This window comes from Gymnodraco acuticeps, unplaced genomic scaffold (genome assembly GCF_902827175.1).
Source record: "Gymnodraco acuticeps unplaced genomic scaffold, fGymAcu1.1, whole genome shotgun sequence".
Classification (NCBI taxonomy): Eukaryota; Metazoa; Chordata; class Actinopteri; order Perciformes; family Bathydraconidae; genus Gymnodraco; species Gymnodraco acuticeps.
Window position 1 is genome coordinate 476,899 of NW_022991680.1, and position 18,378 is coordinate 495,276.

At 40.3% G+C, this 18,378-nt stretch overlaps 1 protein-coding gene across 1 annotated transcript in view; it reads right to left on the reverse strand.

The window, feature by feature from the left end:
• Nucleotides 1–11,754: 11,754 nt before the first annotated feature.
• klf5l (Kruppel-like factor 5 like) overlaps nt 11,755–18,378 on the reverse strand; it is a 28,124-nt gene continuing 21,500 nt past the window's right edge. Inside the window, exon 4 of the mRNA XM_034198735.1 lies at nt 11,755–14,548. Within this exon, the coding sequence (XP_034054626.1) occupies nt 14,370–14,548 (179 nt within the window). The 3' untranslated portion in view covers nt 11,755–14,369. The remainder of the gene's footprint in view (nt 14,549–18,378) is intronic.

Consider the following 18,378-nt stretch of genomic DNA (forward strand, 5'->3'; position numbering starts at 1 on the left):
TGTCACGCTGTTAACGGTTGAAACAACGCCTCATACCGGTCCAGAAGTGTTGACAGAAAGGTCTTTACCTTGAATGCCCTTTGACTGCAGAGATCTTGATGTGCCAGATCACAGGGTTGATGATAATGACTGATGAAGCAATCCAACAAGTTATGTTCTCTGGCTTTCATCACTCTACTTCCTGAATACTTCGCTGCTCTCACATCCTGGTAGGCTACACCGTTTGGCACCAGGGAACTCTGAAATCAGCTTTAAAGATGTCAACAAATGTAAAAGATGTTAAAGATTGTAAACCACATATTCGCTGTTTCTGTAAATTCTTTGTCCACTCTCTAAAAGTGATTTCAGAGTCTCCAGGGGCCTCATTTATAAAGGGATATACGCTCAAATAATGGCGTATGCCAGTTTCTACGCAATGTTTGCGATTTATAAAATACTAACTTGATGGGAAAACGTGTGGTCCTCCACGCAAACTCTAACCCATGCGTACGCACTAAGCACAACAACGGGAGAGACGAGAAACTGCGACACCGTTGGCAGAAGGAAGAATGGAGAGAAATGTGTGGAAATAATACCATAAATAAAATGTTACCTCTCATTTATCATATATGAAGAATTCATTTTCAAACATTGATTAAAGCCAATCTTTAAATGATTTAACAAACGCCTGTTTGAGACTCCTCAGTGCACACAAAAACATAACTTGGAGAAATAAATAAATACGGATATGTTATTTAAAACCACCTCCAATATGTTGTGTTAATGTTATGAAATGTTTTCTCATAAATGATGCGGTAAGCAGGAGGACAGCATTACTTTAAACTGACGCCGTTGCATTTCTATAGGTTGTAGATACGAGCATGGTTTTATATACTATCACGTTTAATTATGTTTTATGCCGTTTGCTAAGACTTGATAAGTCGCTCGTAAAACACAGGAGGTATGGAAACTAAGAACACCATATGTGGTAAATTGTACAGCAAATATAACACAACACATTAGTTGTATTTCCTTTAACTGGTGGATATAGAGTTGCTGCGGGGGGGGGGGGGGGGGGGGGGGGGGAGGGTCGTCAGATCCAGTCGTCATGACTCCACTCCGGAGGGAATCCCCGATCATTTCTTACAGTTTCTCATCAAGGGGGGGTCTCCTGTCCCCGGTACAAACACACGGCCTGAGGAAGGCTATGTGTATTTTTTTTGTCATTAACCTTTTTCGGGCGATTTATTTATTTATTTTGGTGACGACCCGACCTCCATGCTGCTACTTTGGTTCAAACGGCATCCACCAAACAATATGATTTATCTCCACCTCCCCAAAATAACTAACATCTGACACGGTGTGAGATGTATTTTTTAGCTGTTCTGTCGTCATTTCCTGCTATCTTCTTCATGCAGTCAGTCAAAATGAATGAATGAATGGGCGTTTCTTTGACTAGCCTATTTATAGGCAAATATGGGCGTTACGTGAAGCCCCCAAAAGCTGCACCGCATTTCGAGTCGATTGTGATTTATAAAGGGAAACCGGCGTAGGAAGTGCCGTACACACTTTCCTCGCCGGTACGCAATGTTCGGTGAATCGGAAAATGTCGGAACATTTCTGTACCTATTTTTTGGATTTCTACTACGTAAGCAACCTTCCCACGTGAATCCTACGCACGGCGTTATAAATGAGGCCCCTGGTGATGTGAATCCTCCCTAAGGACCACTTACTGACTCAGGGTGCTGCAGGGAGGATTTAACCTGTTAAACCCCAAGGTCCCCGTCGGCGGGGACCATGTTTTTTTTCTCTCACGACACTGTGTCTTAGGGGATCTTAATATTTAAGAACCTATTAATGTGTTATACCAGATTAACGGAAATAATCTCAGCTAACTGACAATACAAAACACAAGTCTCATAAGAAGCATCTAAATGACCACTTAGCGAAAAATGCTAACGGATCGGGACAGAACTCAAGATAAAAGTACCCTTATTACTTATCGTAGCCGCACATACAAGATATCCGATGAAAGCTGAGGTTCCACAGATTATTTAGGTATATAGTATCATCACTGAGTGATCCGGACTCGCGACAGGGGAAGCAAATACAGACATCACAACACGTACCTTTACGGAGTTTCTAGGGAGATCGTCTCACCATAGCTGTCAATCTGATCAAAAGACATGTTCAATGGCATTAAAACCAGAAAAAACGCGGCTGAATCGGTTAATCCATAGGTTTTTAACGTCTCTGTATACAAAAATGATTTAATTTATAATCCATAATTCCATTTTTATGTAAAAATTGGAGAGCAAATGTTAGCTGCTAATGGTAGCTACCATTTGCTCTCCAATTTTGGCTGCTGCTTCCGGTCTAGGCTATGCGGCAGTCTCTCACACACACATTACCAAATAAGGACTATGTGAGAGTTCCCCTCGATTCCATTGGCTCTGACGGCCAGAGAGAGATGTCACATGTCAAAATCCAGCAAGGGGGGCCAGAGATATGGAAAATCCACCCAAATGGCCCCAGAACAGGGTTTTCTTTCTAAATCTGTCTAAAAAGGTCAAATATCACTTGTTTTGCATCAATCTTGATACAGGGTACTTATTATATGTTGTACTTTGGATTCCTAAAGCTTTTAGTCTACTAACCCATCATCCAAGGTTAGTTTTCACTATAAGTACAAAATATTTTTTGGACGGACACTATAATTTACAGTTTTTTACCATGTTCAATCTGAATTATCTTTAAAATAAAAAACATCTATATTGAATCTGACTTTTCTACATCCAACTCACAGGTTTATTATTACTTTGAGAACATATGGTCATTTGTTCTGAGAATGTCATTTTCGAGCCTGAAACCTGAAAAACAGGCTCGGGTTTAACAGGTTTGTTAGGGTAAAACTAACAAGGTTATATCCATTCAACGTATCCCACTGTATTCCTCCTGCATGTCTTCATATATGTGATTGCACAGAGGGATCTTCAATTTGACATTATTTGTTTATCTCACGAGTTAAAGGCCTCTCTCTCTCTCTCACGCACACGCGCACACGCACACACACACACACACACACACACACACACACACACACACACACACACACACACACACACACACACACACACACACACACACACACACACACACACACCCCCACACCCTCCCTGTGTTTTGTTGGGGGATTACATGAGTTCAGTGACCTCCATGTACTTAAATAGGTAATAAAGGTGTAAGTTGTCCAGCAATATCATTAACGAAACAGGGAGGGAGAAGTTACTGTCTAATTTGGTGAAATAAGTTTCAAAATCTGTGTTTTTATTTGGGCTGCAAGGTAAACTGATTTATTAATAATAACAGAAAGTAAATTCAATAGAGGCTGATGGGTAACATGTTATCACACCTTGAGTGGCAGTGTGAAAGCATTGACATTTATTTGGTATATGAGCAGAGTTTAGGCTTCATTTTGACCTTCTTTTCAATTTCACAATCCACACTTAAGTCTCTCTTTTTATTGCCTTTTGCCCAGAGAGATATTTAACTGTGCAGAGTGGGTCGGACAAGTTTTGACAGGAGTTTTACTGCTGCGACTGTGGAATGAGCTTCACCAGCACTCAGGTAAATGTTCCGGAGGAGGAGGCCAAGGAAATGTACCTGAACAGCAGAGTGAGAGGAACGCACTGCAGTGACGGTGAGTCATGGTGTTCATGCAGAGAACATACTGTAACACGGCTGCTGCCAACTCACTGCCTTTCAATATCTGGACCAGTTTCTAATATGCAAATCAGTCATCTTTGTTATGTTCTTTTAATACTTTGAATATTGACAGTCAATGCAGATTGTTTTGATAATCCGCCCTGTAGTCGATGAGACATTTCACTCATCATTTAACAACCTCATTGTGTTGCTACAAAAGTCAACAAAAAAATGTGCAAATAAAGAATGTTTGTATTGATGTCCCAATACATCTGGGAGATATTTCATGAGATAAGTTAAAGATTTGACCCACTGGTGGCACTAGATTAATATTTTGAGGATGATCAAAGTCAGTGGGATCTATCCTCTGGCGACCATGAATGATTGTACGGAAATGTATCAGAAATCCATAAAAAATGTCTTGAGAGTCTTCGGTTCGGACCATAGTGGTTGACTGTCTGACCACAACATGCTTAAATAAAAAAATATGATCATTGTATTCGTTTTTAAACATAAATACTAGGGCCGGGACTCGATTAAAAAAATTAATCTAATTAATTAGAGGCTTTGTAATTAATTAATCGAAATTAATCGCATTTTTAATCACATATAAATATTTGACCTGAGAACAGTGAGAAGCAATTTTTTTCACATGGATTTTAGTATACCATTAGGCGCATTCACACCGCAGTACTTTTCCCACAAAGGTTCATGAGAATTTAGTTCATAAGAACTCTTTGAACCTGGGGGTGGATTAGGCAAATGAAGCCGATGACGTCACTTCTTCTTCTTCTGCTTTGGGTTTACTGGCAGGCCGCAAACCACTTCACGGCGTATACTGCCGCCCAAAGTCCCCGGCCGGAAGTCCCCGGAGTTGGGGACTGGCTTCAGTAGAAGCTGCTGGGAGTCCCAGCAGCCTTCCGAGTAAATCGCCAGAACGCCGACACCTCCTCATCTCCACCGCTCCCATGTTTTATTTTGTGTTGCCATAAGTTAGTCTCTCTGCGTTTCTGCGCTGGGCTAATGCTAATAATGCTAATGCGAGGATAATAAAATGGCGGCTTCACAAAACTTTTTGGGAGTTTTACGGGGCGTGGTTTGCAATCCGCCCAGCCAATCAGAAATATAGCTATTTTTCACAAGAGAGCCGTACGAAAGTCCCTGCTCTCTAGCAGCTCTCTAGCAGGGACTTTCGTGGGGGTAAAAAGGTTCTCATGAACTAATTTTAGTACCGGCTCTTTTTGGTGTGAACGCGATAAAAGAGGCTAACGTCCACGCTAGCTGCTATATGTTTTGCATTGAGGTGATACTTGAGGCTTGATGTGCTGCGGTGATATGCGAATTCCTTTTTGCATAATTTGCACACAACCGTGCTCTTATCGACGCTTCCATCCGTCCGTTTTTCAAAACAACATTTCCCACTGTTGTTCACTGTGGTTTGTTGTTGTCTGAAGTCATGAACGTTAGTTGGTGCTCCAGTATAATCGGTACGCCTGAAACTCATCCAGTGAGAAACGTTCCGCGGTGCAAAAATAAGTGCGATTAAAATGCGTTAATTTTTTTAACGCGTTAATTTTTGTGTAATTAATTAATCTTAATTAACGCGTTAAAGTCCCGGCCCTAATAAATACATATACAGTCTGTGTTGATTTATCTGACAAATACTGAAATACTTCACACCATGTTTTGATGGCTGCAAAATAACATACAAATGAAATAGGCTCAATGTTTTCTGCATCATGTCATCATGTGTTTTTATTCAAAATAATGCCTTCACTATGGTATTCAGTGTCTTTCAGAAACATGGATTTCGAGTGTAATTTTAAATAATGTTTTGCGGGATTGAACAATGCTTGGCATCACAACGTTTTAATGAGGCACTGACTTGGTTTAGCAGCGTTAAGGATGTCAAACAGTATGGGGAAAAGACAGAGGGGAAAAGACAAACAATGGCTATGATAAAAAGTGAAGTTCACATCAACGACTAAAACACAGACTGCATAACCTGCACTGTAGATTCACCTGAGTTACTTTTTCTTGTTGATGCATGATATATAAAAAGATAATATACACTTAGACTCTTACATACAGTAAAGTACATGTTTATTATAAGGGGCGTTGTCCCAGACGAAGAAGCACATCTCTGAGGCTCCCTGCTGAAAGCGTTTTGGCACAAACATAATGATTACTTACAGCTAAGTACTAACTGTCGTCTTACCCCCCAGTGAACCCTGCAGGATCTCGGTGTCACGCAGCTTCCTGCCGTGACCTTTCAGCTGCCACGTTATAGACACAATCAGGGATCTGAGACCTGCCATAACGGATCGGAGGAGTCCATGGGAGGGAATCATTAACTGTTCCTCCATGTTTTTGTCAAAAGCTGTCGATATTCCATTTTTAATGTTTGACCCGATCTATTATCTCCTCACAGATAGGAGGTTATCGCCACCATGCTAAAATATCACGCACAGAGGAAAGTCAAATCTTTGGAAGACAGGAATAAATGTAAGTCATGTATCATGCAGGTGACCCTTCCTAAGCCCCGCCCCTTTTTGGCTTTGTTTGGCGCCGGTCAGTACCTCTGTTTACTTTCCTCTTTCCTGCATTGATGAATAAAGAACACTGGATATAAGTTTGGAGTAAGGGCCTTTTTTAGTCCCATGAAAGTTACCCATTGGTGCATGAAGCTAAACAAGTATAAAGTATTCAATTATGTTGACACTCAACTGATATATGCTAGCTAAAAGAGCGAGCTAGTATTTTCTTTTGACCCCACCTTCGAATTTTGGGGAAGTAAAATAACTCTGAATTCGGCTTTAGAGCATTTTTTTACTTTGAGCACCGGTTGATGGGGTTATTTAAAGAGGACCTATTATGCTATATTTGAAAAATATATTGTAGGGCCATGCCTATACAAAACATGTCTGTGAAGTTTTTGGCTTAAAATACCAAACAGATCACCCATTGTAGCCATGCCTCATCCTGCTCATACCCCTCTATTGCAGCCCTGTTCCTAACAGGCTGATTCTGCTTTAAATTGAACGTCTGCTAATAGCCACGCCCCTTTGTAGCTGCTGCTAGCTACGCCCCTTTGTAGCATCACGCAGCTTTCCCCTGCTAGAGAGTTTTCTACCGGGAGAAACTCAGCTAAACGCTGCCCTGATTAAATGCCATATTATGTTCCCAACCACTTCAAGCATTATTTCTGAAACAGTATGGAGCTCAAACCTTTCTCTCTCGCAGGGTTTACCACAAGGACATTACGCTATACATATTCTCTCCAGTAGCCTACAGCGTTAGCTCCACGGTTAGCTCTGAGTGTTCGCATGTTTGCTAATGTAAACACGCCGCACATTGTTTCTGATAGCACATAGCTTGACATGTTCTTTCTTAAGTGTTTACCGCTAGAACAGTGCCAACATATGTATTATGTATATATATATAACAACTTTACTCCTAGTGCCTCCTGCAGACATCCTGCTGAATACACAGACACACAGCTGCGAGAGGGGATTCAGCTAGACCAGTGTTTTTCAAAGTGGGGGCCCCGACCCCCCGGGGGGCCGCCAGGGGGCGCCAGGGGGGTCATGCAAAGTTTGAGGGAAAGGGGAATTTTTTTTTTAAAGTTACATTTTTTTGGGGGATTTTATTAATAACTGCATATCTATCAATCTATGTGTCCTTTGATGCCAATCTTTTAATATGTTTTAGTTATTCATATATATAATATATATATTTTTTAAATCACACGACCGCCCTTCAAGCCAATCAGAATCGAGCTACTGAGAGTGAAACTGAGTATCTGCTCAGCTTTTGGAGCAAGTGAGAGCTAGTGAATATTTCGCTCTGCAGCTGGATGAGAGCACGGATGTAGCAAATATTGATGTTTATATTAGGGCTGTCAAGTTAACGCAAAAAAAAATTAACGCCACTAATTCTTTTAACGCGATTAACGCATGTGTATTTTTTTTCCTCGGCCGCCCCGTAGTTTCAGAGCGCATCGAGTTTAAAATATCATCTACAAGCTGATGCTGACAGCCCCGCTCCTGCCGCCCGCTTGTGGCAGACCACACTTCCACGCTCACCGGCAGGCACCGACTGGCCATCTGGAGGACCGGGAGGGTGTGTGTATGTGTGGCCCGAGCGAGCGAGAGAGAGACCTTACGTGCATTGTTGTTGTTAGCATCTGGTGCTAGCTAGCTGCGCTAACGGATATGGAGCTGTTTAAATGAAAACAGAGGAGCGACATTTCGCCACAACTGCGCCGAGCACTTGACTTTATGCAGGCAGCCAGACAGTGGGACATTGTACGAAAAGTCAGCACACTCAGTACGGATAGTGCGCAACATGATTGCAGCGTCCAGGCAGCTCCCGTTCGAGCATATGCCTTGAGTTGCACATAGCTCCAACGATCACACACACACACACACACACACACACACACACACACACACACACACACACACACACACACACACACACACACACGCACGCACACACACACACACACACACACACACACACACACACACACACACACACACACACACACATACACACACATACACACACACACACACCATTTGTATTGTATTATTGTATGAGAGAGGTTCCAGGTTGAATTGAGGCGAATATTTGTAATGTTCAGAGGTTGTTGTGTTTAATATTCATGAGGATATTTGTCATTGTTCAAATGATAATAAACATTAGCATAAAGCATATTTGTCCACTCATATGTTGATAAGAGTATTAAAAACTTGAAAAATATTCCTCTAAGGTACATTTAGAACAGATCAAAAATGTGCGATTAATTTGCGATTAATCGCGATTAACTATGGACAATCATGCGATTAATCGCGATTAAATATTTTCATCGACTGACAGCCCTAGTTTATATATATGAATATAAATATGTTTATTGTTAATATTACTGTTGAATATTATATATAATATTATTAAGGCATAAGTAGCTTTCAAAAATGCTAAAAATATATGTTAATTGTTCATATTACTGTTCAAAATTATATAATATTATAAAGACAGAAATCACTTTAAAAATGCTTTAAAAATATGTTTACTGTTGATATTACTGTTTAATATTGTGTTAAGAATGTTCATAACAGAAGACACAATGAATGTAATAAATGACAAACAAAAGATAAATACAAAACATTTTAGAAGAATAACTGATTATTAATTATTAATACAAATATATATTAAGAAAATGTATTAAACTGTATGATTAATTTGTCATATTATCCATCATAATGTACTGATCATTTAAAAAAAAAAATTGCAACAGGGGGGTCCCCGCCAGATGATAATGCTATATGGGGGTCCTTGGCATGGCAAAGTTTGGGAACCCCTGAGCTAGACGACTGTATACGGAGACGGTAGGTTGGGACGTGTCATGTGTGCCGGAGACGATAGGTTGGGATCATAGACTGTATATATAAATGGACGTAGTGTCCGTGACGTCACCCATAGGATTCTGCAGTTGCCGTGAAGCCCTTAGTAGGCGGAGTCGGCCACTAACGGCTCGACTGTGACGTCAGAGTCTAATCCCGCCTGCTCCAAATAAGGGCAAAGAGGCGGAGCCGAGGCGGGACCTGCTGCCTCCGAACTGGAAGTAAACAGAGCTAGCTCAGGCTAAGAAGCTAAGCTAACATGAAATACATGCATACCAAGTTACTGCTAACAGTGTAGTACCCCTATATAAACGTTACATTCATAATCAAATGAGACAATCTGCAAGAGAATTAGCTATATTTTGTATATTTTCTACACGTTGAGAAAAGACGGACTCCACCGCCCGGACCTAACACGGCCGCAGTGGGCTAGCTCCGGGACGCCGGCTGGAGCTAGTCCCCTGCGGCTCCGTTAGCTCCGGTGGCCACCACTGGGATAATCGGGTCCTCTATTATCATTTGCTCCCGTTTAGCATTATGAGCGTCTAGCCATAGACTATAAAAGTCTTACCCAAGGCTGAATCATAAACTAAAATGTATATGTATGCATAAAGGGTTACGTCCTTAGCTGGCTAATAAGTAACAAGCTAAGCTACCAAGCACACAAACACCTGCGAACGGGGTTAACATGTATAATATTATCATTTTAGACTTCTTGGAAGTTCTGTTAGTACATTCAAGCGCACAGCACGACATTTTAATTGTCTGGTATTTGTAACAATATTCCCTAAAAGGCACAATCACCACGAACACGGCTAAAGCTAAAGGGTAAAGTACAGTATATGACTAACTAACGTTGTAGCCTCTATGGTTGTAGCCTAGCAGAGTGGATAAGTTGCTGTTTGCTGACAGTGAGGCATGTACGTGTCCATCAAAATGACCACGCCGTAATTTATGCAAACACTTTAAGACCTAATATAAATAAAAGGGTCGTGTTAGAAAACAATTCACTCACAGATTCATAATCATGAAGGTGGAATCTAACTATCGATAATAATATTTATTGCATCCATGGTAGAAACATGTTTTTTTCTGCTGTAAAGTTGGGCATTTTAACATGGGGTCTATGGAAATTGCTCCTTTCTGCAGCCAGTCACTAGCGGCCCATGTATGAACTGCAGTGTGTGGCACTTCGGTATTGGCTTCCCGGCTCTACCCCACAGTTTGCCGCTTGGTTGGATGTGTGCCGGATGTCGCCAATGACGTAATAGGAGCCACAATTCTGGATCTGCTCGTTTGCACCCCCCGGTTTTCTTTTTTTAGAGATGTGAGTATGGAGGAAAAGAGACAGGGTTTTGTTTTCTGACACTTTGTGAGTTCCCTGACACACCGGGGACACGTATTTATGTATAAAAGACATAACAAAGTGCATTTTGCATGATAGGTCCCTTTTAAGTGTTTGTATTGAGAAATTAGCAGCAAAAAACATATCTGCTGATCAGAGGTTGCGCTAGACTTTTTCGCTGCCCGTCATTATGACGGACAGGATCGTAACATTTCCGTCAAAATCCATTATAACCCGTCGGCCTGTACACAACTCTGCCGGGGGGGGGGGACACACACACACACGCACACTCGCTCGTGAACTGTTAGCGCCGTGTTATGCATGCCCACTGCACCTCGTGGGAGCGCAGCGTAAAGCTTGTACTCACAGTCATTTCAATGATCTGTTCGGCAAAGTTAGGTTTGGAAACGATATAATTTCCTTTTGGGAAGGCATGCTTAATAACACGGCATAATAACACCGGAGCCCCACTGCGGGGAAACTTTGGCGCTGTTCTGAGTTTGTTCTAATCTGTCAAAATGACGGACGGCTTTCAGATTGTTAAAAAAAAACGTCATAGACGGAAAATATTCGTTTAACGCGAGCTCTGCTGCTGATTTACAGAGGGCTCTTTCCCAAAATAAATATATGAAAAAAGTATTTTGGGTCCAATGGCATCGTTTTTTCTTAACATTTCTAATGTTCCCGATAATGTAAACCAAAGAATCATCAGTAAAGACTTGATCTTTAAAGGATCAACTCTGAGGAAATGAATAAGAAGATCACAAAAAAGAGGTTCCCTACATTAATTCGTATAAATGTATAATCCCCTTGACATTAACAAACGTCATTATAATTTATTTTTTCTTGAATGATTCTCTTTCATTATTAATTTTCTAACCCTACAAGAAAGACAATAGGACATTTTAAACATATTTTAAAGACCAAGGAAACAAGCAAACAACGTGCTTTTGTTTTATGAATCTTTTTATTATTTCATTGCAGCTTTTTTCACAAACAGAAAACAGTAAATAGTTTTGTTCTCATCAATTGTACATAAACTGATACATTCTCTTAAACATAAGTATCAAAACAAATTTAACACATATTCACATACAACTGATCTAAAATCCCATTAGTTAAAAAAGAAAAAAAAATATCAATATTATAATAGTAAATAAAACCAAATACATATTTACAAAGTCTTCTGTTTAAACTACAGATATTTACACAGTGGGTGGTCCGCGCCCCCGAGAGAGAGAGGCAGGCGAACTGGTTTCCTTGGAGAGAAACGTTTAGAAGTGAAATTAAGACAATCAAAGACTTGAAATAATAAGATGTCGATAAACGCTTGTTTTTATGGAGTACAGGGTGGGTAGAACCTACAGTCTAAACATTCCTGCATCACAACAGTTAAAGAAATGACAAGTTTCTGCTCCTAAAGTTTGAGTTTTTAAAGGGCGAAGAACAAAATATCTTTAACAACTCAGGCAGTATCGTTCAATCAGTTCAGAGTGGCAGGTCCAGTCCAACCAGCGCCACCTACAGGCAATACAACTACCAGCATCAGAAGTTAAAAAAACCTATAAGCGTAGACATTGTGGTCTGCTCCATACAGGCAAAAAAATACAACTGCAATTGTTACTATAGATAGTGTTTTTGAGGTTGAATTTTTTTTAATTTAAAGCTTTAAAGAGAGGACAAAAGATGTCGAATAGACACAAAATACTACCACTACTTCTGTCTTTGAACTGTTAATGTAAATTCATTTGCATGTGTGTATGTTAGTGCTGTTTTCTGATGGTCAAGTGCCAGAAAAGTGTTTAATTTACGAGGAAACAAACAACTAAATTCACCACTAACATTCACTGCCTTCAGATGGTGCAATTACAGGAGTTATTATTGTCTTTGCCTGTAGGGGGCGATAATGACAACGTTCACTAGATGCTTCTACTGTTAGTTTAGTAGGTGGCGCAGGAGAACAGGCAGAACTGTTCTTACAATATAACATGTTATGACCCGTTTAACCGAATAAATATTTCCGAGCTGTAGGCATGATGTATCATTGTGGGGATTACTCGGGCAACAGATCTTTTGTTTTAATAACTAAAACGTGCTTGAAACAGTGAAGAAAAATCAGGCTCCTAAAAATATTGGTTCACAATAAAGCAGTTGGCCGTAATTCCCTGCCAGAAGTATTTCAGCCTCCAAATCGTTGAATTTCGGTATTTTTGTCAAATAAATGGCATGGATCCATCTATGAGCTCCATTGGAAGACTTACATTAAGTTATTACACAGAATAACAAAAAAACAATAAATGAAGAAATAGCTTGCCTTGTATCAAGAGAGATTTTATACTGGGATGTTTAGATTGACAAATTAACAATGATTTTAATTTCTTTCATTTTAACTGTAATGTTATTTAATCTAAAAGAGAAATGGTGGAAGACGATTTTCACGTTCAGTTTATAGAGTGAATCATTTTTGTACGGAGCAACATTGTTTCCCCCCTCTTGTAATTCCTGTCGTTTTAAAGCATACATCACTGCACAAAAATGCGTGGGCATCCCAGAGCTTTCAAAAAAATGTATATTTAAAAGCAGCCGCCACAAGTGACGATTAATACGTTCAGCTAATGTCGTTCAGCCAGTTAACAGGATTCTGCAATCCGTGAGTGTCATGTACCCTCCGCACTGTACATTTAAAAAAACAATCAGGAACGATTACACAACAGGTCTATCCACCCATTTCTGTCTTTCTTTAGTTTAAGTGTTGAACAAACACAGAGCTGAATAGAAACTGCATGCAAACTGTCGTCAGGGGAGCTGGTCGCTGTGGCAACAGGTAATATCACGGATACAAACATTGGCAAATCGCTCCGCTGTGAGATCGACAGGTATTACCTGAAACAAGCATGACAGGCAGATTATTAACTTTTCCAGGGAGTTCTCTGAAAGTCTGTTGAGTTTTTGTTTCTTGTTTTGTAAAGGGCCCTTAGAGGGAGATTAAATCACAACATGGAATTGTACAACATTTGATGTAGAAAAAAAGGGATGTCAAGTATAAATCTCAACACACACACACACACGTATTTACAAAGGCAGGACGAACCTGTAATTTAAAGTTCATATCTCAAAATGAGAAAGGACTGAAACTGATCAAAGATGGAGGTGGTGGTAGATTTGTTGGACAACAGACAGTTCATGTTGTTTCCAGGTTGTAATCAGAAGAAGTCCCAAATGTTCTGATGAGAAGTGTGTATGTGTGTTTTAAATCTGTTTCAGTGATGAGAACAGACAGAAAATCATCTCTGAGTCCCGGGTAGATCATTAGCTCTGCTGTTAAATCTTCAGCAAACACTGTGTTGACTGATAGCAGAAACATTGCGTATAATAGAGCCGTGACGGTTCTGTTCACAACCGCAAGAAACCACTTCCCCTGGTTCCATGAGAAGAGAGAAAGCAGCAGAATAACACAAGGCCAGTTTTTTTTACCTGATATATAAACAATGTTCCTTTAATTGTATCTTATGATATGCAAATGAGGCAGTTCAATACTTTAATACTAGAAGATTGATGCTATTTTTTGTGAATCTAGAAGACATCTTAAGACAAAAATAGACACCATTTGTCAAATAAACATCTAAATGTGTATTTTGAACTGTTCTACTAGTCTGGAAGAATATGCTTTCCAACCATAATAGCCGAGTCTCATTGAATAAACCAGAACCTTCATTAAAAACTTGCTTTAAAATTTTCTTCCATTTCCCTTCAAATGTCCATCATGGATTGACCAAAGTCTCTGTTGTTTTCTCAGCATACTCCTAGATGCCAATCAAGGTGTGTCACCATGGAGCTCCACGGCTCCACAGGGATGATTTTGTGTCTGTTCAGGTGTGTGGATCCTGCTGTGTTTGTGTGTGATTATGGGATGGTTTGTGTACATCCAGATGTTAGTTCTGGTGGCGCTTCATGTGCAGGGCCAGGTGGTCGGAGCGGGAGAAGCAGCGGCTGCAGGCGATGCATTTGAAGGGTTTCGCTCCGGTGTGTTTCCGGTAGTGTCGGGTGAGCTCGTCTGATCGGGCGAAACGCCAGTCGCAGCTTTCCCATGTGCAGCGGTACGGCTTCTCACCTGCAGGGGAGGAAGAGAGGGCAGAGGTGTTAGAAATATAAGGGAAGGTTTATCATAATCGTTAGAAAAATATCACTCGTCACCGGCTTGAGCTTCAATATCATATCAATATACATATATTATCCTTGCAAGAATGGAAGTAGTGATCACATACAGAGCATTTGGTACAACTAGTTCCTGAACAGTGTCCTCCAGATGCTGATATACAAGAGAGGGACAATCATTTAAAAAAATGCAGACGTCAAGTTCTGCTTCTGCCCTGAAAAGCCACGCTGCATTAAGTGAATTGAGGAGATCTCAACAGTAGTTTTAAGACAAGGGAAGAGTGTGACCTCATCATTTATCCGCCCACATTTCTCCCAACGACTGATGGGATTTGGGGCATTGTAAATATATCTATTAGACTATGTTTTCTCTATATCCACGTAAGTTAACTTACATGTTGTTTTACTGAATACATTGTGAGAAGTTGTTCAAGTTCAATTCACATGTTATTTCTACATGTGCAAAAGGCCTGCATTGTTTTATATAAATAAATGAGTTCTATAACTGTTCCTTCCTTTCAAGCAATCCTTTAAAATCTATGGAAAATCAAGCTCCATAGATTTAAAAACATGTGTTTAATCGATTACTCATCTCAATTCACAATGTATTACTTTTATTTTGGTCAAATCTTCATGTCTACATGTCAACGTATTCAAAGAAGAGCTATTTGTTTCTGCCTGTTCAGTTATCAGATGCATCACCTGGCTGTTTAACTCGTTGCTAATGCAAGAAAAATAACAGGTAATTCCTGACGTGTGGTAGTCGAACTGTGAACAGAGTGAAACATATTCCCACATCTCATCAATAACTCTGGTGTCAAAAATGTCCTTTCACAATAAAACTACAATACAAGTGTGAGTGAGAAAGTGTGTGTGCCTCCACAGTGTGTGTCACTGTATTGGTCAATGTGTGCGATCAGTATTTCTGTTTGAATGGCAGTTAGCAGTGTGGGCGACAGAGTTTGTATTTGTGGTGACACACACACACACACACACACACACACACACACACACACACACACACACACACACACACACACACACACACACACACACACACACACACACACACACACACACACACACACACACACACACACACACACACACACACACACACACACACACACACACACACACACACACACACACACACACACACACACACACACACACACACACACACACACACACACACACACACACACACACACACACACACACACACACACACACACACACACACACACACACACACACACACACACACACACACACACACACACACACACACACACACCAAATATAATAACCCTTAATTATAAAATTCCTGAGAAGAAAAGGTTGTGAGGAACTATTAGCAGTAACCGCAGTGTGTGTGTGTGTGTGTGTGTGTGTGTGTGCCATCACAGCTCAGTTTGTTGTCCCTAACACACCTTATTACTTGGCGGTTACATCTGTCATTAGCAGACTAAGTGTGTGAGATTTAGGACTGATTTATTTGTAATGGATAATGTTTGGCTTTTTAACAGTTCGTGTGTTGGCTCTGTTTTGGTGGAATATTTCACCTGAATCTTAGAGGAACTCTCACAGAAAAAAGACTTCTGCTATTTTATTCAGTCTAATATTCACTGATGAACTGACTGTGAGGGAATCATTTTATCATTAAAGCAACTTTCGTTAGGGAGGCAATTTACATGTTCCACAAAAAGCTGATATCTGACTGGGTGTCGTTTTTTCTCATACTGATATTCTGAACAATCTGTGCTGTTGTATTTGCTGTAAAGTGTCTCTACTGTAGGCTATTTTTATTATATGTACAGCACTTTGGCTCGACCACAAATCGTTTATAAATGTGCTATATAAATAAAACTTGATTTGATTTGACTAACTTTTAATATTTGAATATATTTCAAACTGGAGTAAATGCCAAAATGCCTGGGGGGTTTTCACTGAACTGTAACCTAAAATGTGGGGAAATGCTGAACTGAGCCCAGAGGACATGTCGCTCAGGATTGTGACCTTGACCAACAATTTCTAAACGCTAAATAAAATTAAAAGTGCTGCTATTTCTTTCTAAAGATGCCATGTGGAGTTTCTGACCTGTAGTCGCACTATTGAGTAATTATTTCTGGGGGTTTGTGATTTATTTTCTCACAGAAGTTCAATGGATTCTGGATAATAAGGTAGGCAGAACTTGTGAAATGGCAGTGCAGAATAACGAGCCAAGTAAATCTTAACACGCCACTTATCCCACCCCTCCCAAACATTGACATTTCTCTGCTCTGCCGCTACGTGCTGTTGCCAAACAGTGAGCTAATCATCAACACAGAGAAAAAATATCTGTTCAATAGGCTGCTATTCAAACAACTGGAACAAAAAACATGTCATCTTTCATGGAACAGTCCAAATGAATGGCAGGGAATCAGGGAAAGGCAGGAGCCCAAAGAACTGAGATATAAATAACTAAACAATAAAACTCTGATCGAGCTGCCTTACTTAAAGTGGGGTTTAGTACTTTCCAGAACAAGAAGTAAAAGAGTTCATGGCAACAGGGAGGAGTGTGGCGCAGTGGGTAGTGCGTTGGTGTTCGGATCAGGGGTCAAACCCCACTGCAGTCAGCATGTCGTTGTGTCCCTGAGAGACTTCACCCCAAATTGCTCCTGTGGGGATTGTCCACAGTATTGAGTATGTAAGTCGCTTTGGATAAAAGCGTCTAACATGTAATGTAATTAATGTTTTTCATGATATAAGGGATCTTGTTTTCTCCAACAAAGACCGATTCATATTCTCTAGAAACACATCTTTTTTGAAAATGAATGATATACATTTATGAGACATAATTGTGCTTCATTGTTGTTGTACCTAAATAAGTATATAGTGAATTTATTCCCTAATTGAGTCCTTGGCTGAAAACCCCAGCGTGATGTGAGGAGGGAGTGTGTCTGTCTCTGTGGGTCATCGAGGGCTCGTTAACACAGCGGGCCTCATTAGCGCTGATTAGATAGCTTCTGCTATTGGCCATCAATCACTCAGTGACAGCCATTAGTGGGGTGAGGGGTCCAAAGAACACAAAGGAGGGGTCAGGCGATAAGAAAAACTAAAAAATAAGGGCAGCAGAATGTGTTTTTGAGTTAAAGTTAATTTTGATGCAAAACTATTCATTTTTAAAACAACGTCATATTCAATAGTGATTATAAACACTTGTTTCTATACTTTATCCCAACATGATTTAATTGGATAAAGCTACACAATTTATAGATTTTGTGGGATGGGCTATATTCAAATTGCAGAAAGCCAGATATTCGTTAAAGTCTAAATATGTTTTACAATACCAGAGATATACTCTCCTACATAAAGTATTCTACAGACTAAACAAACATATTGGTTTTGTATAGATTCTCTTAAAAATGAACACTATTATCATTTTAAAACAACAATATAAGTCAAAATAATCCTGCAGCACTAAAACCTGAGCACACACACATCAGAGGCACTCCAGGCTCCAATCAGGACGATATCCTGTTCCTGGAGTGAACAGCTCGTGATGTGTGTGTAGAGGTGGAGAACAAATGTCTCCGTATAAAGAGACGAGGCTCTCGAGCGGCAGGTGTGTTTGGTTTTGCTCTATAGTTGCGCTGTGGGGGTCAAAGCACAGCCGTCTCTCGGAGACTTATTATCCCCGAGAGGCGGCAAACAGGCAGGTGAAATACGACACATTCACACACAGAGCAAACACACGTGAGGGGTATATATTCCTAAACAAGCTGCCAAGAGGTGAGGTGG